The following is a 22,247-nucleotide window of genomic DNA, read 5'->3' on the forward strand; positions in this document are numbered from 1 at the left end:
TATCATTAGCATCTATCTTAATTTGTATGTTACATACTGAATACTTACATGTCTTCTTAATATGTGATTTCCATTTTTAATGGGTCAGTATGCCTCAGCACAAAGGCTCCCAGTAATATATGGGAAATCAGTTTGGTCTCATCACTAGGCTCTGATGCAGTAAATCTCACCTGATGTTCATATCAACAGAGGTCTAGAAAACAACATGTATACTTCGCTGCAGTTCAGAGCCAGATTAACAGTGGATTAAACCAGTTAGGAGTTTAGTTCTTTTGTATGTTAAGGTCCAGAGGTAGTCCAGGGCTGGTATCGTTCCACACTCCTTAGGGACCCAGGCTCCTCTACCCCTCATATCCTCATTCTCACACAAGAGCTAGAGTTCCAGTTATCACATCACCTCTTAAAAGAGTATACTTTAATGCCAAAGAAAAGTGAATAAAGGTAGCTAGAAAACTCAGTCTTGTTTTTCTCCTATTGTGCATTCTGGCATAAATTTCATCCTATCTATACGGTCTATGGAAATCCAGTGTTCACAGGACAAAGATAAATTTATATTCCTGTTTTGGATGGTCCCTAAAGAGCCTTAAGCAGAGTTATTTTAAATGTCTTTCTTAACTCACCCATTCTGCTACTCAGATGTCATATGCATATGCTAGATGGTCAAAGTAAAGGTAAAGAGACCTGTTATTAAATGTAGTGGACAAAGAAGCAAGTGGCATTAAGCACTGGTCCCTCACCTAGAACAGGTCTCAACTCTGGTTCCAAGTGAGATACACTCATGGGCCAGGCATTCTTCCTAGGGAGTAATAATGACCAAGTCTCTGGGAGGATTGTGTGGTATATCTGCCAGACCTCTCCCCTGTGTAACTCAAGTGGTTAGATGTTACTCTTCAAACAGGCCAAAAGAAGCCTAGAAGACTCAGTCCTCTTACAACATAATGCTGTCCTACCTTCCATCCCCCACCTCTTCAAACAGGAGTCTTCCTTTCAGTGGCCCTTTTTCCTTTATTTTAGTTATGCCAGAGATGGGGGTTTGCATGGGTTTCTGTGCTCCCAAGACCCTCATGGAGACTAAGTGTTGCTGCTTTCCTAGCTCTGAGGGAAGTTGGAACCAAGATTGCAGTGCCAGGATCTGCTGACCAGTACAGACAGGGTCATGCTACCTTGCCACAGTAATATGGTTCATAAATATGTTGATTCTTGCTCCTATTTTATCAGAGAAAGTTTTAAGAAATTCCTTTCTTATGTTTAAGTTGCCAATTTTAAAATTAGACTCAAAGTATACCTAATTGCTGAAAACTCAGTTCAAGAAAAATGGCTGAGCTTCCACCATGTGTGTACCAGGGTCTCTTGGGGTGGAGGAAAGGGGGGAAAAAAAACAAAAATGTGTAACACATGGACACTGCCTTCAAGAAGATCATATTCTTGCATGGAAATGGTTATTTAAAAATTAGTTACAAGACTTTCCTAAATGCAAAGAAAGATACAGGTAGAAAGGTAGCTTTTGGAGGAGCAAGTTGGATGTCAAGAAAGGCACAGAAGAGTGACATTTGAGCAGATAATTGGGAAGGTGGAAGGGCAGGTTATTTCTGGCAGAGGGAGAACAGAAGCATTAGAAATGATAGCTCAGAAATACTGTGGTAAAGGAAGCATGTATTTTCAGATGCTGATGAAGTTTGTTTTCTTTTTACATGAAGCTGCCTCTAGATCTTATCTAAGACATGATATTTTTATATTGGAAAGCATGGAAATAAAAAACCTGGCTGTGGTGAGAATCTGGAGGTTATTAAGTAGAAACTTAAGATTTTTATTCTACACAGAATATAGAAAAATATTGTAACAGCTTTTCTATGAGTAGATGACCAGTACTTCCTTTGTCATATCCTTTTCCTTTGAATTTAGAATGGCCATTTTGGAATTATTGTCATAAATCCATAAATAATTTATCAGAATGCTTCCTGGCATTATTGGGGAAAGAACAAATTAAAGTTTAAATTGATATAAAATACACACAATAGCATAACTGAACAACCTTGCAAACCAATGCTATCTGGGAATTTCTGATTAGATCACTGAAATCTGTTCAGAGATTATTTTGATGTATTCTAGTTTTGAAAAACCAGTTGCCTATATAAAGCGAAAAGAGAAATACTAATCTTTGATACATACTATAGCTTCTAGTCTTAAAAAATATTTTTGTTTGTTTAAAAAAGCTGCTAATTGGAATTAGCTTTCACTAGGAAAAGTGAAATTCAAATTTCACTTATCAGAAACTATATAAAACAGCAAGAACTTTTAGTCACTTTAATACTGACATTTTTTGACTGTCACAAACTTCTAGTATCATTTACAGTAATGTTAATTAGTATTTTGTTATATAAACTAAACATAACTGAAACCTTAAAAAGTTGTTTTGGGTGTTTCTTTAGTGGAATTGGGCTATCTTTATTCCACTATCAGTTCCACTGAATTACAGCTGTAAATTATTTTGAAGCAGCAAATTATTTTCTTGCAGCATCTATGAAAGTGGCAAAAAAAACCCAACAACCCACAAAAATCTATTTTGCTACAATAGTAGCTATCTCCTGACATAGGTACTAAATGATCTTTATTTTAAAGGACAGGATTATGTGTGTTAGGGTAAGTTATTTACCAAATTTCGTGTAGCCAGTAAATAGTGGAGTCAGATTTGAATTTGGATTTATCAGTCTAGAGCATAAGCTGTTAACTACATCTTGCCAGTTATATCATGTACAAGAATGATGTTTTTATTAATGTAAATAAGTATGAAAATGTCTTTTCCTACATAAAAGGAAGTTTATATATAAATTTAAGTGGCATTTATTGGTACCAAATCACCATGTTATGTTCAGCTTTGCCTGTTTTGCCTTTAAAATTAATTTCAATTTTAGTATATCAGTAAATGTATTAGCATAATATATAAATGTGTACTTCAAAGATTCATTTCTATATTTTCATACAGGAATTGTATAATGACAAAAAGAAACATTAGAAATTATCCTGTTGTTCATTTGACATCAAATATATCACTTGAGATATGTTATTCATGTTATTAAAGGAAACCACAACCCAGACAGGTTGAATACCTAGTGTGAAGGTATATGGTTAAAGATAGTATGATAAAATGAGTTACAAAAAATACATATTTGGTCATACATATGACCAAATGTTTATTTCCCAGGTATATTTAGTGTTCATCCAGTACCTGAAAACACTACAACATCTTAAAGGTGTAATGGGTGTCTTGTCATGTTAATGAGAGACTTCTGGACCCCCACACAAGGGCAGGAGTTTGAGGCTGAATCAGCCAATGGCCAATAATTTAGTCAATCTTGACCATGCAATGCAGCCCTCACAAAAATCCCTGAGAAGAGCTTATAGCTCTCTCCTCAGTTGGATCCTGCTTCTCTGTCGGGGAGAGCTTCTGTGTTTGGGGAACGAGAATGCCTCCATGTGCCACGGAGACAGGCCCCAAGCTCCACGAGGGCAGAAGCTCCCTTATTTGGGACCCTATGTGAAGGTATATGGTAAATTATATAAAATGTTACAGACTCACATATATATAACATTTCACATTTCAACAAATTTTAATACTCTCTCTGATGTCTCTCTTCATCTGGCTGTTAACTGGCAGCCTTTATTAAACTGGTAAATGGTGTTTTTCTGAGTTCTCTGAGCCACTCTAGCAAATTAACTAAACCCAAAGGGGAGGTAATGGGAACCTTCAATCTGTAGCCTCTAAGTCAGAAGCAGAGGTAACTGCCTGGGTCTTGTGACCAGACTGGAGTCAGGGGTGGAGGGCAGTCTTGTAGAACAGAACCCTCACCTGGGGAATCTGACATTGTCTCCAGGCAGACAGCATCAGGTAGAGTTGAGTTCTCCAACACCCTGCTGGTGTTCAAGAACTGCTTGGTATTACGTGTGGGAAGACCAACATACTTAGACACACTGGAATTGGGTCTGGGAACCCGAATGGAGTTATACTACTACTGCTGCTGTGTATAATATTGTTATTTATGCATATATGTAAGAAAAGCACACACCATCGCAGAAAGAGATAAGAGACAAACCCCTGAGTAATGCAAACTACTGAGAAATGATCTTAGTAGGTACAGTCTGATACAAAGTTTAGAAACATGTCAAACAATTGTATGTGTAGTTTGTAAAAGTATAATTAATGTGCCTGGGATTTTTTAATACCAAATTAAGTTCAACAGTTATTTCAGGGAGGAAATACTTTTTTTTTTATATGTCTGTAACATTTCACATTTCACCAAATACTGTCTCTTATTCTAGCCTTACTTGAATGAACAAAAATGCAGTATGGGACAAAGCATGTTTAGCTTGCCATATATAAGTAACTACTAGTGTGGCATCTGTGAAGATAGCTATAACTCTCCATACCCTCACTGACTGCTCCTTACCTGTTGCTTCTGACTTCTCTGATAACATCAAACAGATTACAAAGAAAGTGGAACACCTTGAAGAAATGGAGATATTTCACCATGACATCATATTTAACAGATCTCTCATTCTTAATAAGAGAGTACAGGAGGGTAGAATTCTTATTTTCTAATATCAGTTGAGATTGTATTTGGAAGATTAACCAGAGGTTTGATTGGTAGTGCAAAAAATACAAGTAAATAATATCACTGCTAAGGAAAAAAATTCTAGCTTGGGATCCTGGGTTTGTATAGCCCCACATTCCAAGTCATCTAATGGTCTTTTCTAGTTAGCTTGTAGAAGCTTACAGTGGAGAAAAACTTAGTTTCTACTAGGATGAATCTGTTAATACCTTGATAGAAGACTAAATAAAACTTCTATAAATGTTTGTACTTCTAAATGAAATTAAATCCTCCTATATAAGAGTATTTTAATGGTGTTTTGTTTTCTAAAATGGTCACTTATGAGGCATTAAATTTTACTGTGGCTGCCTCACTTGTTAAGGTACAAGTACAAGCCATTTCCTTACCAATCCAACAGCTAAAGGACTGTTAATTCATTCCATAAGCATTTATGGAATACCATGAGTAACAAGACCTGGTTACTTCCCAGTGTCAGCAGCTCTGCCTTGTTTGCTGAACCCATTCCTATACTCTGTCACCACTTGCACACTTTTCTTAGTAACCTGTGAAGGAAAGTGATTATATGTAAACGATACATTTTATGATGGCTTGGAGACATTGTGTACTTTTTGGTAATTTTTCCAATGAAGTGAACAAAACCAATGGGCCTGGCCCCCAGCCACTACTCTGACCTGTTTATTTCTGCTTTAGGTTGAGCTAAACAATCTATTAGTTTAATACCCTTGCTGGTCTATGTGTCAGTTATAACTAATTCATATTTTGTATGGTCTTAAGAAAGTTTAGATGATTTAAAAAGAAAGCACTTTGAATTATCTTCCACCAGTAACAACATATTTTACTTTTCTCTAATTTCCAATTTTTTTCTGAGGTTTTAGGCTCAAAATTTCTCTCTTACTCTTGAAGACTCCTGTAACAACATTATGGTTATATGTGCATTGAGGTAAGTTATTAACAGTTGTTAACTTAATCCTCTTTAAAACTGTAAGAGTTAACAAAATGGATCAAAGACCTGAATGTAAGTCATGAAACCACTAAACTCTTGGAAAAAAACATAGGCGAAAACCTCTTAGACATAAACATGAGTGACCTCTTCTTGAACATATCTCCCCGGGCAAGGAAAACAACAGCAAAAATGAGCAAGTGGGACTACATTAAGCTGAAAAGCTTCTGTACAGCGAAAGACACCATCAATAGAACAAAAAGGAACCCTACAGTATGGGAGAATATATTTGTAAATGACAGATCCGATAAGGCTTGACGTCCAGAATATATAAAGAGCTCACATGCCTCAACAAACAAAAAACAAATAACCCAATTAAAAAATGGGCAGATGAACTGAACAGACAGTTCTCCAAAAAAGAAATACAGATGACCAACAGACACATGAAAAGATGCTCCACATCACTAATTATCAGAGAAATGCAAATTAAAACTACAATGAGGTATCACCTCACACCAGTAAGGATGGCTGCCATCCAAAAGACAAACAACAACAAATGTTGGCGAGGCTGTGAAGAAAGGGGAACCCTCCTACACTGCTGGTGGGAATGTAAATTAGTTCAACTATTGTGGAAAGCAGTATGGAGGTTCATCAAAATGCTCAAAACAGACCTACCATTTGACCCAGGAATTCCACTCCTAGGAATTTACCCTAAGAACGCAGCAATCAAGTTTGAGAAAGACAGATGCACCCCTATGTTTATCGCAGCACTATTTACAATAGCCAAGAATTGGAAGCAACCTAAATGTCCATCGGTAGATGAATGGATAAAGAAGATGTGGTACATATACACAATGGAATACTACTCAGCCATAAGAAGTGGAAAAATCCAACCATTTGCAGCAACATGGATGGAGCTGGAGAGTATTATGCTCAGTGAAATAAGCCAAGCAGAGAAAGAGAAATACCAAATGATTTCACTCATCTGAGGAGTATAAGAACAAAGGAAAAACTGAAGGAACAAAACAGCAGCAGAATTACAGAACCCAAAAATGGACTAACAGGTACCAAAGGGAAAGGAACTGGGGAGGATGGGTGGGAAGGGAGGGATAAGGGGGGCAAGAAGAAGGGGGGTATTAAGATTAGCATGCATGGGGGGGAGGGAGAAAGGGGAAGGTGGGCTGTACAACACAGGACAAGTAGTGATTCTACAACATTCTGCTAAGCTGATGGACAGTAACAGTAATGTGGTTTTTAGGGGGGACCTGATATAGGGGAGAGCATAGTAAACATAGTATTCTTCATGTAAGTGTAGATTAAAGATTAAAAAAAAAAAAGAAAGAAAGAAAAGGGGGATTACTCCTTGATAGGATAAAACTATTGGTAAATCAAAGATCAACACATGCTTTAAATATCCTTAATATTGATCACTTAAAGGGTGTCAGATGATCAGCTATGGAGGTACTCTTTTCTGATAATATTCCTTTCCCTTAATAAAAATTAAAAAAAATAAAAAAATAAAATAAAATAAAATAAAATAAAGCAGTTCCTGTGTGCTGACCTCCAATGAGTTCTACACAGTGGTATAGAGGGCATGTCAAAGTGTGGGCAAAGGGTCTGTTTCTTTCTATGCAGAAGATCAAGGCCTAGCTTGGATACCCAGAAAATGAACTAAGAAGGATATGAGGAGGAGCTTCCAGCATCAGCACTCTCTGGAGGGCTTCTGCCGGGGGATGATCATCAAAAAGCCTCCACAGGGATCCGGACGATGCTGTGGTTGTGGCTGCATCCACCCCACCATTTCCTGGACTTGCCTCATTCCTGGAATGAGGAGGGAGATGTCTAGGCTGGCATGTGCATACAGTGAGACGATGAATTTGACCGGATCTGTACTGTTGGAACTCAACCAGGAGTTGGGAGGGGTGCAAGTTGTAGCACTCCAAAATCTCATGACTATAGACTATCTACAGTTAAAAGAACATATGGGACGTGAACAGATCCCAGAAATGGGTTGCTTTGTCTGATTTCTCTCAGACTGTTCAAGCACAGCTGGACAATATCCATCATATCATAGACAAATTTTCACAAATGCCTAGGGTGCCTAACTGGTTTTCTTGGCTTCACTGGAGATGGATGGTAATTATAGATCTGCTTTGTTTATGTCACCGTATTCCTATTATATTCATATGTGAGCGCAAGTTAGTTAGTAGTTTAAAACCTATACATGCTTAAGGTACTCTACAAGAAGATAAGTCAAAGAAATAATCAATCCTCCCATGTTTTCTTCCATATGCTACCTCTATAGCTTTTCTTCTTCCTTCCTAATTACAACCCTTAAATAGAATTCGTGCCTCATATCGAATTTACTGAGTATCATAATTCCTCCAGGTGGTAAAGATACCTCGAGCAAGTGCTGGGCATAGAAGCCACAGGGCATAAATCTGCAAAGAAGTAAAAAGCTAACCTTTTCAAACAATATGGCTTCTCTCTCACTTACCAACTTTACATTTCCCTGTATGGCCCTGGAAGATGACTGGTTAGCCAGAGATGGGTAAGATTCCTCAAGGGAGGAACAACCTAAGACAGGCACAGTCGCAGGGGGGCCATCAGGTGAGAAATTGGGGATCAACAGAGGTGAGGCTCAGAACCTCACCCCCCCCCGTTTTGAGAGAAATCTTCTGCATCCGTGGATGTTTTGCTGCCCTTGTCTAGCCTGGATTAATACTTAGTCTACAGGCACACACCTGATCATCTACATTCGCCCTCTTACAGCACTAAACTATGTTTTCTACCTTTATCTTGCATCTACCTACCACTTCAGCATTTTATTAAAAATAAAAATAATAATAATAATAAAGGGAGAAATGTGGGATCCACATATAAATCAAGTATAAAAATCAAACGAATATTCATATTTGACCTGATTGTTTATAGTTCATAATGCGTGATCAAAACCGAAAGTTTCTGTGATGACTGCCCTTGTACTGTTCACCATGTAAGAACTTATTCACTATGTAAGAATTCATTCACCATGTAAGAACTTGTTCGTTATGCTTCAGAAGATTAGAGACTGACAAGAATTAGGCTTGAGATGGATTAATGATTGTGCATTGAGCATTGACCCCCCCTATACAGAATTTTATTGTTGTTAACAACCATTTGATCAATAAATATGAGAGATGCCCTCTCAAAAAAAAAAAAACCTGTAAGAGTTAAATGTGCACAAAAACCGTAAGCACGTGCCGGCACTGGTAAGGGAAAAGCCCGAGGATTCAGGGATGGCCAAGGCCAGAAGCCTACGACCTCGTCGGGTGGCCCCGGAGGCACGGCAGGTGCAGTGGAAGCTCGGAGAAAGCGGGGGTCCCCGGCCTAAGGGCGCGAGGCCCTGAAAAGGAAGCCGAGAGTTCCTCCACTAACCCACGCTCAGAGGTCACACATTCAGATCCTGCGGTGTTGGGGTTCGTCATTTCACTTCACAGAGGACTTCGCGAAAGGAGGAACAGAGAGTCCCTGCGTTCATCCCAGAGCAGGCGGTGAGCCGGACCGCCGGGGGTGAGGCTGGAACCCGAGCGGGAGGGACGTGCGGTTTGGGTCTCCCGCGTCCCGCAGCCGGAGCCCGACACCGCCCCGCGCCGGTGAGGCAGCAGCCTGGCGGCGCCGCGGGGCTCACGGACCGCGGCGGCAGCGGCAGGCCCGGGGGCCGGGACTCACCTCCGCGCGGCTGAGCGCCATCCGGGGCGGCGGAGGACCGGCGCGTCGCGGTTCCGGCGTCGCGGTGAGCGTCGCGGCATCCCCTCGGCTTTCTCGCTCCCTCCCTGGGTCGGCCTGGGCGCCGAGGCCGAACCCTTGGTTCCCATGGCCGCGCCCGGATGTGGAGGCACGGCAGCAGGGAGCGACGCGCGCGCATAGGCTTCTTGGGGCCTCGCGGCCCTGCTGCCTCCTTCCCGGACCAGCTCCTGGTCCCGCGCACTTCGAAGAGACCCCTCACCGAGTGCGTTTCGGCGGGGGCCGAAGGGCGCCTCCACGCAGCTCGCGCCGGGGGCGAACGTGCGCGGCGGCTGAGGCTTGTTTGGCCGATTTGTCTCGCAGGTGGAGATCGTTTCCATTAGAGGCAGGTGCTCACAGCCTTTAGGTGCTTTCCTGCTGACCTCCTTTTTATGTTGTGTTTATTTTTATATCACTGTTATAAATGGGAATGTCTTTAGAAACGAAGTGGCTAGTGATCGGTAAAAACATAAGTAAATGCGCAGCTTCAGGTGACCTGCGGGGTGCACCAGCTCCCTGGAGGCCCCTCTCTCAAACCCTCGGGCCGGAGCCGTGAACACAGCCCCACGCTCGGGTCCGGCTCGTGGAAAAGCGGCTCTTCTGATCGGATGCCCAAATGATGTCGATGGTCAGATACCTAATGCTCTGAGAAAGATGGAGAGGGGAAAACAATCCCTCCTGGCTACCAACCGGCGATGCTGTCGTTTGCCAGTAGAGGGGGTGGGATTATTTTTCATGTAATAATTACCTTGATGCACAGAGCATAAAAGCGTTTATAAAAATGTGTTTCCCTGTGAAATAGCTTATTCGGAAATAACGTTTATCCACGGTGCTTGGGTTTTCTCGAAGTAGTTATGTGTTGTTTATTTGGTTCTGACTCAGGCAACGTTCCATAAGTCGATATTACCAATTATCTTCACATCAGTATTTATGACGGAGCCACAGGTACTTCATACTTTAGTAGGAGTTAATTATACATTTATTGGCTAAACAAACATTTAATGGTGTGTATATTTTCTTTGACCAAGACTTTTAATCGTTTTGTTGTCTGTGCCTAACATAACTAGTATTATTTGAAATTCCTGTATTTAGTAGTGCAAAATGATAAATTGTAAGTTTTCCTTTAAGATTCTTCATGTGCAGAACACTATAATGCCTATATCAAGTCCAGTGCTCCTTTGTACTGTATTAGATTCTCTCGCTTTTTTTTAATCTCAAAGTTTGTCCAGCTAAATTAGCTGTCAAAGCATATGAGGGGTTCTGCAGTTAAATGGTGACCGTACTGCCCAGGAATCCAGGAAAATATCCAGAGAGTAGCTGGAAGAGTGGTCACCTGTGGACTTTATTTTATCTATGATCTATTTAATGCTTTTTATTTAAACCTACTTTGTCTGATATTAATATGGCTATCACTGCTTTCATTTGTATTTACCTGGTATATCTTAACCTGTAATTCTATGTCATTTTGTTTTAGGTGTATCCCAAATAGCATATAGTTGGAGATAGATTTTTTTTTATGATTTGAGATTCTTTGTATTTAAGAGGAAGTTTGGACTTATCATGCTAAATAGTATAATTGTTCTTATTCTGTCATCTTCTTTTTTTTTACTATTTGTTATGTTGCCTTACTCCTGTTTTTCCCATCCTGCTTTTGCTAGTTTTTCTTGCTCTGGTTTTGCCTCTAGTAATTTAGAATTTAGACATCCTATTTTTATTTAATTAGCAATTACTTCAAAATAAAAAGAAAGTGAACATCTGTTTCTTTACCGGCATTAAGAATCTATTAGTATAGATTCCCATGGAAATGATGAGTCACATACTTTAGTACCTCCCTTTGTTCCTACCTCCTACTTTTATTGGAATCATTTGGCCTTTTTAAAACCATTATTATTATTTATCTTTTTACACCTCTTAGGAACATTTTCTGCATTTTTGTTTCCTTACATAGCCATGTTAACTGTGTTAAGAACAATTACTTAGACATTAATTTTTAAGTTTAAAGGTTACAATTTCCATCTGTTTCTTTTATAACATGTTTCCCCAATATCGAAGATCTGTATTTTTGTTTACTTGATACTGAAGTATTTCTTTGAGTGGCTTTTAAAGGAGAGTATGTATTTGAAACTTTGCATATCTGAGAATATTTATGAAGTGTATATTTTTCAGATATAACAGCTGTAACTATAGTAAGGTTCCTAAGGAAATGATTATAGTATGCAAAGATGTATATACAAGTACACTTTACAGTGTTATCGCAAAAGCCAAAGTTAGAAACTAATAAGCATGTACAAATAGAAATTGGTCAAATAAAATAGAATTTTTGCCAGTCATTATTGCAAACGTAATAGTTTTATCACTTTTGTCACCTAACTGCAATTAATAAAAATATAATTAATCATTTTGCCTGTTCCTTGTGAAAATTATAACAAATTTAGACCATACAATGCAAACATCTGCATGCTTAGCTGTTAACATTAATATTCTATTTAGTATCTTTTTCAGTTTTTCAATTAAATTAGCTTTTTCATTAGATTGGCTAAATATGTACTTATTATTGAAAAGATATTTTAAAGAAATTTAATTTTAGTCTATTCCTTCTAGTCACTCCATGGATTCTTTGGGGCAACCTAAACCAGAAGATAACCAGTCCGTAGTCAGCAGAATGCAAAAGAAATACTGGAAAACTAAACAAGTCTTTATCAAAGCAACAGGAAAAAAGGAGGATGAGTACGTGGTGGCATCTGATGCCGAACTGGATGCTAAACTTGAGGTAAATCTGAGGATTCTGTGTATTTGCATATAACTGGCTATTATTTGGGACTACAAGGAAGACTACACCAAGCTTTTGCACTTAAGAACTTAACAGGATAAATGTAGATTTGTAATAGAATGTTTAATTGTATGCATCTGTCAATCAGAACAGAGGTCACAATTATCACAAATCGATATTTGATAGAAATGGTATTAATAAATTAGATAAACAATGAATTAAGTAATTTCTGGCATAAGTATTATAATTCTTAAGCTATTACTGATTTATATTCCTAGTGGAAGCATATACTCATTATATACCATGTCATCATGTTTTGTATACTTTTATGTGAAGCCTTATACCTCACTGAAGTAAATTAACTGAACTCAAATAGTGAGTAAGGATTTTATAAGTTTTATTTTTAAAGCATAGAGTTATTGAAGTATTTCATAATACATTTTTTGGCTCTTGTTTTCACTTTAAATAGAAGGAATAATTACCATGAAACAACTTAAAACCTATAAGTAATTTGTACTTTTAAGTAATTAAGCTAATTAGAAGAAAGTCTCATGTATGTTAATGTAACATATAAAGTCTCAGGAGTTTTAAATGCAGATTTAGTAATTCCATGTTCATATGCTAATTTAAGATAAATTTTACAAATATTTCCAAGCAGGGGCTCTGTTATACTTGGAATATAATTATCTGTAGGTATTCTTAAAAATATAGGTCCAAATCTACTAAATTTTTTATTCTACAAAAAGTAAACATATCATCGCATAACAAATATGGAAGTAGATAACAAGTTAACAAGCTATTACTATTTATGTTGAAAAGTATTCCTACTAGGATTCAATGACAAATGTGTAAAAAATTAAGGGACTTTATAAGTAAAGTAATAAATTATAAGTAACATGTTTTAATGCTAAGGGAACTCTTCATTGTTTCCACGTGTATAACCTCATAAGTAGGTTTTTTGGTATTGTTTACTTCATTAGGTAATCAATCTATAACATTTCATATTCATGGTATTGTCCATTAGACAGGTATTTGAAATTAACTAAGAATTTTCTCCAGCATTTTTGTTTTTTTAAGAATGAGAAATATTTTCATTGTACATTTTTATCAAATCATTATATTATACAGTTTAAATATATTATAATTTTGTCAAATTATACCTCACTAAAACTGAAAAATTTTTTAATCTTAAAAATAAAAAGTAATAGTATATCAACCTAGGGAAGATGGATTTAAATTATGGAGAACAATATATAAACCATGGGAAAAAAAATCAACCATGATCACTGCATAGCATGATTTTTTAGTTATCGTTTTTGTATGCTTTTCTAGTCTTCTTCCATATAGATTTAAAGCAGCTTTTTAAATAGCCAAATACATACACCAAATCCAATTCAAATGTACCCAAACTTATATGGAGAATTGATGGTTGCTCCTTCGTTTAGATTGTAGTGTCTGTTATCACTCTACCTTAGGTCCGATCAAACATCAAAATAATAGCAAAATTACTCAGAGATAGAATATTCAAACTTAATGGTGATATTGGAAATTTATTTGATAATCAGAGTTAAGACCTAATATATACCACAGATCCAATTTCTTTTTGAACTAAAGTCTCATAACAGTTCTTTAGTGTAGGACTTTGTGAGAAGTAGGCTGCACCCTAAAACCTATGCCAACTTATTTCTCTGGGAAAACCTGAATTTATAGATGTGTGGGAAGAGTTATCTTGTATGTATAATGCGTCCTAATCTCAAGTTTTCATGTGATTACTTTGAAATGGAAGTCTACTGGATATTTTATTTTTATTTTAGCTATTAGCAATAGTAGTAATGAAGGTTTAATATTCATGGAAAAGCCTAAGCAAAAACAATTCAAAAGTAATTTATATTTGATGTTGTAAAACATTAAAACATTTTTTATGGTAATTCACTGACTGTTTTCATTAGACTAATATTGGGAGAAGAGCCAGACTCAGAGTTAAGATTTTCTGAGGTTATCTATGCTCTTTTCATCTGTGGTTGACAATGTTTCATGCAGTTTATATTGGATTTTCCTTTCTGCTATTAAGACAGTTTGGAGATGAGGAGAGAACAATCTCTATGGTTATAAATTTTTATTAGCTCCCATGTATCTATCACCATTTTTTACAACCCTCATTGGAGAAATCTAAATGTGCTTTCTACATCAGAAATAAAATCAAAACTGAAGTACATCGCAGTCACAGAAAATAGACATAATACTTACAGGAAAATGTTCTGCTTTTGAAGTGCTTATAACAGATATTTTATATTTGTTTATGGTTCTTTAAGTTGTCCTAATAAAATTTATATTTCAAAGGTTTTTCACTCTATTCAAGAGACATGCACTGAACTTCTGAAGATAGTTGAGAAATACCAGCTAAGACTCAATGGTATGGAATCATAGTAATCTAATAATTCCTATTTAAAATAAATATCACTTGCATTTTTCAAAGTGAAAGATTTAATATAAAAATAATAGTTTATTCAGCATTAGACTCATAGACACTGAGAAGATACTAGTGGTTACCAAAGGGGAGGGGTTGGAAAGTAGGGGTGGGAAGGGTGAGGGGGATAAAGAGTCACAATAATTCATAGACAGTAACATCACTAGAGGGGGTGAGGATTTAATAATATGGATAACTGTTGAACCACTGTGTTACATTTGAAACCAGTATAAGATTGTATATCAATGATACCAAATAAAAATAGTTTACTGAACTATTTTGTGAATAGTTTCTTATGACAAAATATATTTACAGTGACCTGTTCTCAAAGCCCCCAATGTCCTCAGTTTATCAAATTTTGTGACACAGATTGACTTTGCTGAGTTCAGTTTTCCTGCCCAGAGTCTTACATGGATTTGCTTCCATCACTTAAAAACTCTCTCGGCTCTTTCTTGTCATTGCAGTTACAGTCCCATTCCTCTACCCCTTTCATAGAAAAATTTGACACAATTTTGTGCAGTTTCCATTCCTTTCCTTCCACTTTTCTCTTGTAGTTACTCCAGTCAAGTTTCCATCCCAACACTCTGCCAAATTGTTCTTGTAGTCAAGAAGAGCTAAATGCAATGATCAGTTCTCTCAGTTCTTGTTTTGTCACATTATTTAACACAGTGGGCTATTCTCTCCTCATAGATACACTCTTAACTTGGCTTCCAGGCACCACACTTCTCTGCATTTCCTCTGCTTGGCCATTCCTTCTCACTGCTCTGCCTTTGCTGAATTCTTCTCCCCTCTTGACCTCTTCAGATAGGAACTCACATCTTTGGTTACAGTGCCCTTCTTTCATTACAGTGTCCTGTTGGACATGGCCAACTCTCTGTTCTCATTTCCTAAAACTCTTTCCTCTTCAGCCATATCGATATCGATCTCCTTCATAGTAGGCTCCCTGACTTCCTTTACGGATTTGGTCAAATGTCATATTTATAGTGAGGCCTTCTCTGACTCCCATATCTAAAATGAAATACCCCTCTTTCTCATAACTCTCTGTCTACTTAACTATAGTACTTAACAATATTCAACATTCTACATGTTTTATCTATTGTCATTTTTAGAAAATATGTAATCTGTACATCCCTCAAGTAATCAGATATTAAATTAATAAGACTCCCCAAGTCCAGTCCACTCTGGGTCAGGTTAACATCCATTAAACATCACAGGTTTTATTAAAGATGATATTACAGGGTGCGGAGATACCATCTTGCTCTGCTGCAGTCGTCCTTGCAGGCAGTGGGCATGGGGAGGAGCAGTGGGTTTGGGGAGCTAGCAGGTGAGACCTGAGTTCTGTTGCTTCCTCAGAAGTACTAAGGGACTTCCCTTTCAGTAACTTAAATTTTTCCATCAGTAAAAGTAGGATGAAATTAGGCATAACATTTGTCATTTTTTTTACTTTAAACTCACAGTCTGAACATTTTATGGGCTTCCCACCCCTAATTAGTCTTATTGTGACTAGAGGGTCATCTTACACTAGATCAGTGCTTCTAACACTTCACAGTGAAGGACCACTTTTTTGTTTCATGTTTTACTTTTAATCTGTTGTAAACTGACACTTTTGTAAAATACAATAAAAATGAATTTTTAGAAAAATAAAAACAAGCACAGTTATCAGATTCAACAGTTAAACTGGTGAAAGTTTCCAAACACTTTCTGAGTTTTGGTACATGTCACAGGCTGCTGACAAATGGTCCTGGACTGGCACTGACCCCTGGACTGCACTTTGAGTAGTAGTGTGCTACAGGCTACATGCTACATGACAATTTTTAGGGTTTCAGCAGAAAAACTGTTGACATCTGTGGGTCTGCGATACTGAGCACAGTAAACCGAAGCCATGGTGGGAGTCAATAAATCAGGTTAAATAGGCAACAAACACTTTGTAAGAGGCAGTGATCCTAAAATGCATCTCTGAACATTTGAAAGTATGTAATTTGTGGTTTTATTTTGACAAGATCAATCTTTCCCAAAGCAAGGTCCATGGATTCACTGCACCAAAACCATGTAGAGGGCTTGTTTAAAAAAAAAATAGCAGTTCCTCAGACCTACAAAATCAGAATCTCTGGAAATGGAGCCCAGGAATTTGCATTTTTAAAATAAGTTTTTCTTCTTCTTCCCTCAAGTAATTCTTATGTAGAGAGAATCATTACTGTGAGAATTTTAGTTGCATGTTTAAAACAAATGATGAAATGAAACCATTTACTGTAATTTTTTTTCCTAGTTATATCAGAGGAAGAAAATGAACTAGGGCTCTTTTTAAAGTTTCAAGCAGAACGGGATACAACACAAGCTGGCAAAATGATGGATGCCACTGGCAAGGCCCTCTGTTCTTCAGCCAAGCAAAGGTTTATCATGGTCTTGCATCTTCCTTTGTAGTCAATATGATAGTTTTGACATATGTATCTGAATTTGCATATTTGTAAAGGGTACTAATCATTCCACTAGATGGTTAAAAGAGAAATATATTGCAGTATATGATTGTTTTGATGCCTCTTACTTATTTTGTATATAAAATAATTACTTTAAAAATTGCCATTCTCTGTTGCTTAATTCCTGGAAATAGCCTGTAGGCCTGGATTTAAATTTCTGAAGTGTTTTAATGTAACAGAGCCATTGAATGTTTAAAATTTAAATCCATTTTAATTTTTTTGTTCTCTTTTTTGGATACTAAACTATCTACAAGTACACTGTAATTTTTGCAGAGGAAATATTTTTTTTAACTGTATACACTACATTTATCATTTTATAATTTTTTAGCATAAAAATACTGCAGCAGGGAATCTCCTACATTTAATTAAATATAGACAAACTCTTTGCATTTTCAGAAGAAAATAAAAATAGGCCTTATCAGACCTATAATGATGATGTCTAATTTAAGTGACTTTATTCTGAAACACATCAGTGCAAAAGTCCAACTTTAAAGAAGTGACAGAGACTCTAAATACAAGTCCCTCCAGTGCCACTAGGTCAACAGCAGACCAGTGTTGCTGGAACTGACTTGAGTTTCTTAAATCCTTGGGTTTTTGTCCTTATCCTCAGCTGTTAAGAACTCAATCTCATTGTTCTTCTAGCATTTTATCTGCTTTTCTGTACCCAGGCTTTACCTAAATGAAAGGCTTTTTATTTATAGGATTATGCTTTATGAGTACAGGATCTCTTTTACTCACGGAACTCTTTCCTAAATGGCAGATTTAGATCCACAGCGTTGCAAAAATTACATCTTTACTAAAATAAAAAAGGGGTGAGATAGACACATCTTTATTAACAATTCAGAGTTGGCTGTGTGATCCATGTCTGCTTTCTAAAGCTCTGTAGGCATCTTAATAATTTCCTGTTCTATAGACTCCTCTTGATAGCAAGTACGCTTTATGGTTGTTTCAAACCTTTGTTTTTGTTTTGTTTTGCTTACGGGATGCACATCCCTCTGATTTTTACCTCTCTGCCATTAGGTTGACCCTGGATACTCCCCTGTCTCGTCTTAAGCAAGAAGTAGCAACATTCAGTAACAGGGCAGTGTCTGATACCTTAATGACAATTAATCGGATGGAGCAGTCACGCACAGAATACAGAGGAGCTCTGCTGTGGATGAAAGATGTATCCCAAGAACTGGACCCAGATACCTTGAAACAGATGGAAAAGTTCAGAAAAGTATGAAAATACAGCCGTTTTCCTTGTCTTGATACATAAACTTACCGAACTTCTACAGAATAATTTAGTCAAGATCATAAAATGTCTGACTATTTTTGAAAAACATAAATTCTTGGCTGCTTGGAAATCCTTGGTAGAAATACTAAAGGTTGTCACACTTCTATTTTACTTTTTTGAGTGGTATCTCAATCCCATCAGCCTTTTTTATTAATTTTTTTTATCCCCTTTGTTATAGAACTACCTACCCTTTAAATGTTGCTCATCTGAACTTTTAGGATTTCTTTGCAGGAAGAAAATAGTTTATTAGTGAGGTAAAATATATAATTTGGGTAAAAATTCATGTAAAATTATTAATTATAAGAAAAAGTGAAAGGTATCAAATTTTTCATTCTGCCACAATATAATAGTTTGACCATAAACTTTTAAAGCAACTATCTGTGCATGCATATGTTTTTGCTAAATAAAATTTCCTAAATTTATAAATATGTAGGGGATATAAACTGTATCCCCTAAATTTACCACACACATGAATAACAAAATTCATTCAGTCGTTCATTTCATAAATACTTAACAGTACCTGTAATAAAGTCATATTTAATATCAATGGAGCCTGTACTCTCTACCTGTTGTTAGTGGTTTGCCTCATTGATTACTCCCAACAGACCTAGAAAGTAAGTGGACACATGGCCTCAGGCCACCACAACCCTGTTACTCTATCCCTTTTATAATCCTTGACAATTAGAATATAATCCAAGGGAGTGGTTGTATAACATTGTGAATGCACTGTTACTGAATCTCCTTCAATTACTCAAAATAGCTAAAATCTACCATTAATCATGAAGTAATAATAGAGGGAAAGAGAATTAGTCTTGATTACATTTTCATGTATCTGAAAATAAGTATAAGCTTATATGATATATTTATATCTGTTTTACAGTAATAATCATTAACATTCTGTGGTTGCAGGTACAGATCCAAGTGAGAAATAGCAAAGCTGCTTTTGACAAGCTAAAGATGGATGTTTGTCAGAAAGTGGATTTACTTGGAGCTAGTTGCTGTAATATGTTGTCACATTCACTCACTACCTACCAGGTACCCACCTCCATGGTCAGTATGTCCTTGCAATAAGAAATGAGTGGTGAGATTCCTTTTTAAAAGTTGTCTAAAGGGTGTGAAAAATTGTGTAGTTGATCAGATTCCCTTGACTTTCCTAAATGTGACTTATCAAGGTTATGACAGAAAATCATAGAATTCTAGGCTGAAAAAAACCTTAGGACTGCCCGCTCCTGTTGTTTCACGTTATTCTCCTTGGTGTCCTAGAAGAGAGAGAGAGAGACTTAGGGAGAGTCTCGGGTTGAGGAGGGGAAAGTTGAGGAGGCAGGATTCAAGGCTCCTTAGCCCTGGTTCACCCAGAGCTACTCCATTTGAACTTCTATATACAGTTTCACTTGAAGCAGAGGAGCTGTGGCCCAGGAAGTTCAAAACTTCTGTTATTTTATGGATGAGGAAGGTGAAAGCTAGGAGAATTAAAGTTGGGCTTAAAAATCTAAGTTTTCTCATGCTAGGTCTTGTGTTCTTTTCATTCTGCCAAGTTGCCACCGCACCCTACTTTAACCTCAGCTTGTGCTAATATTACCCCAGGTCACACATAAGTAGCCGATAATAGCAATTACTGAGTTTAACATGTATTTGTAAATGGCAAAATAGGTGTAACTCCAATGGGGAAATATTTTCCCAGCCCAGACAAAAGACCTTTGAAACCAAAATCAGTCAAAGGGAGAAAATAAAGTGGGAGAAACCCGTTTACTGCTTACAAGCAGCTGTCCACTTCTGCTTTCCCATGTCTCTAGCGACCTGGCTCCACATGCAACCTCTCTGGTCCTGATATGCCCTTGGGCTCCCCTATTGTAATCTTGATATGGAGATGGACTACTTCTCTCCACCCCTTGGAAACACCTATTGATATGGAGATGCACTAAGGTCAGGTGAGAGATTCTGGAAATATTGCAGTTTTACCCACAATAGGGGATTAAACTGTATTTACATAAGAAAAAATTATAAACTAAAGGAAATAGACATTCACTGTTAATTTTTGGGACTCTGCCTAATTCAGTCAGTACTGGGGAATTCAGGAGTCAGGAAAGGATGCACTTGAAAGTAAAGTGCAATGTGTGACAAATCTGTGTAGCATAACCTGAAACACAATCGCTGTTAATTCAGTTCCCCTTTATTGTTATCCCTCACTTTGAACAGGAAACTTGAAGTCTCAAGAAAAATGTCCAATTATTTGAGTTACCTTGAGAACACATTTTTTGGTCAGTCTTTTTTGAACCCTAAATTTTGAACCCTAAAGATTTAATGGTACATATTATTTTAATGTTAATAAAGTTTTATAATGCTTTCCAACATAAAGATTTACAAATACAATACATGTCTTTAATACAAATGTGGTCTTTTTGTGCTTTTAACATTTCTCATTTGGATTCCTCAGCAGGTGTTCTAATGTCCCAGTTTGTCTTGGCTGCAGTTACCCTCTGGCTGCTCTAGGGGACATGCCAGTGCTGTGTACAGATAGACACACATACCTGCAGACACAGATGCCAGTTCTTATACAAAATTACTGACAGTGTTTTCTGATTCCCCAAACTTGGAAACTGATTTTAGTTCCTGCTTCTAGTTAATCAGCAGCTATTCATGTACTACACTAGTGAGGAAAAGTATCATAGAGAGGAAGCCGACCTGTATCGTCACCTTCTCTTTTTCTGCAGAGAACACTGCTTGGATTCTGGGAGAAAACAGCTCGAATCATGGCCCAAATCCATGGGGCCTATATTGACTTTCATCCATATGATTTTATAGCTCTTCAGGTACATTTCTTCCCCTGTTATTTTGATAGATATATTACACTTCATTTGGGTAATAAGTTGAAACTACTTTTAGTTAAGCCTAATTTCAAATCTACAAAACATTGGGAAACATTTTCTACGTTCCTTGAGCCATTTTTCTGCAATTCCCTGATTCCAGTGTTGCTACCAGCAACACTAAACAAATACATGGGATACTGCCAGCGGGCTCAAGATATTAGTTGGGTAGGGGGAAGATAAAAGAGGAAGAAAGTGAAAAGAAAATTAGAATGCAAGGAACAGGGAAAGGTTATGGAAGGGATAAACTTAAGAGGAACAAGCGATGGAAAGTGGTCATGTGTTTTAAAAAATGGCCAGATTGCCTACATGACAATTTTGCAAATTAAAGAAAAATTTCCTTGCTTTGCTTTTCTACTCTTGTCATAGATGTGATTGGTGATACAAAAATTATGTCAGCTTTGGTCATATATGTGTGATTGCAACTGAAGAGACTGCTATATTAGATCAGCTCTTTCTGTAACACAGGTAAAAGGTTCTCTCAGGCTGTGATTATAATATTTTTAACATTTGTATATCTTCCTGTCAGCCTTCTTTTCATGTAGCTATCCAGCAGACTTATACCGTGGTGATCATTTCTTTAGTTCCAGTAGTCTAGGTTTCAGTACCTTTAACTTACCATTCTGCCTTTTTTTCAGTAGAGCTTGAAAATATTGTTGGATTTGCTCAAGCTACATGTGGTATCTGTGATGGGGCCACATCTTGCAACTGTATATTCCTCGGGCTTGATAGAGACTTTAAGTCGTGTTCTGACATAGCATCTTCCATTCTAATAGATACCTTTGAATTGGTTTTTTTTGTTTTTTGTTTGTGCTTTGTTTTTTAACTTTTCCTATATTAATGTTTACTGGATAGCATATTGTATATTTAGGCAAATTTAATATCTAATTTGTGCTCAGAATTGAAGTTGAAAATCGTTAGTTGTATTTAGAGCATTTCAATACAGGTTAGCAACACAGTGTAAATCTGCTCTGGCATATCACAAAGTTCATCATATAACAAACTCCAAGGCTGGCCCAGGTCACGGTGTGTGTGGGTATCACAGCTAGCTGGGAAGAATAAGGAAATGAAGCTCAGTTCAGAT

The 22,247-nt window shown here is 37.1% G+C and overlaps 1 protein-coding gene across 15 annotated transcripts in view; it reads left to right on the top strand.

Moving 5' to 3' along the window:
- The first annotated feature begins 8,932 nt into the window (after window positions 1-8,932).
- The window catches only part of ICA1L (islet cell autoantigen 1 like), a 75,129-nt gene continuing 61,814 nt past the window's right edge, over window positions 8,933-22,247 (top strand). For 5 of the 15 annotated variants that reach the window (XM_037009200.2, XM_037009203.2, XM_037009191.2 and 2 more), the window contains exons 1-7: window positions 9,183-9,322; window positions 11,914-12,082; window positions 14,423-14,495; window positions 16,816-16,939; window positions 18,044-18,242; window positions 19,209-19,349; window positions 21,011-21,109. In XM_037009200.2, the coding sequence (XP_036865095.1) occupies window positions 11,921-12,082; window positions 14,423-14,495; window positions 16,816-16,939; window positions 18,044-18,242; window positions 19,209-19,349; window positions 21,011-21,109 (798 nt within the window). In that variant the 5' untranslated portion in view covers window positions 9,183-9,322; window positions 11,914-11,920. Of the gene's footprint in view, window positions 9,100-9,182; window positions 9,323-9,523; window positions 9,680-11,913; window positions 12,083-14,422; window positions 14,496-16,815; window positions 16,940-18,043; window positions 18,243-19,208; window positions 19,350-21,010; window positions 21,110-22,247 lie in introns of those variants that run through there. The other 10 variants (XM_037009199.2, XM_073218330.1, XM_037009201.2 and 7 more) reach the window with 8 other exon arrangements.

Source organism: Manis javanica, chromosome 12 (assembly GCF_040802235.1).
Source record: "Manis javanica isolate MJ-LG chromosome 12, MJ_LKY, whole genome shotgun sequence".
Taxonomy (NCBI): Eukaryota; Metazoa; Chordata; class Mammalia; order Pholidota; family Manidae; genus Manis; species Manis javanica.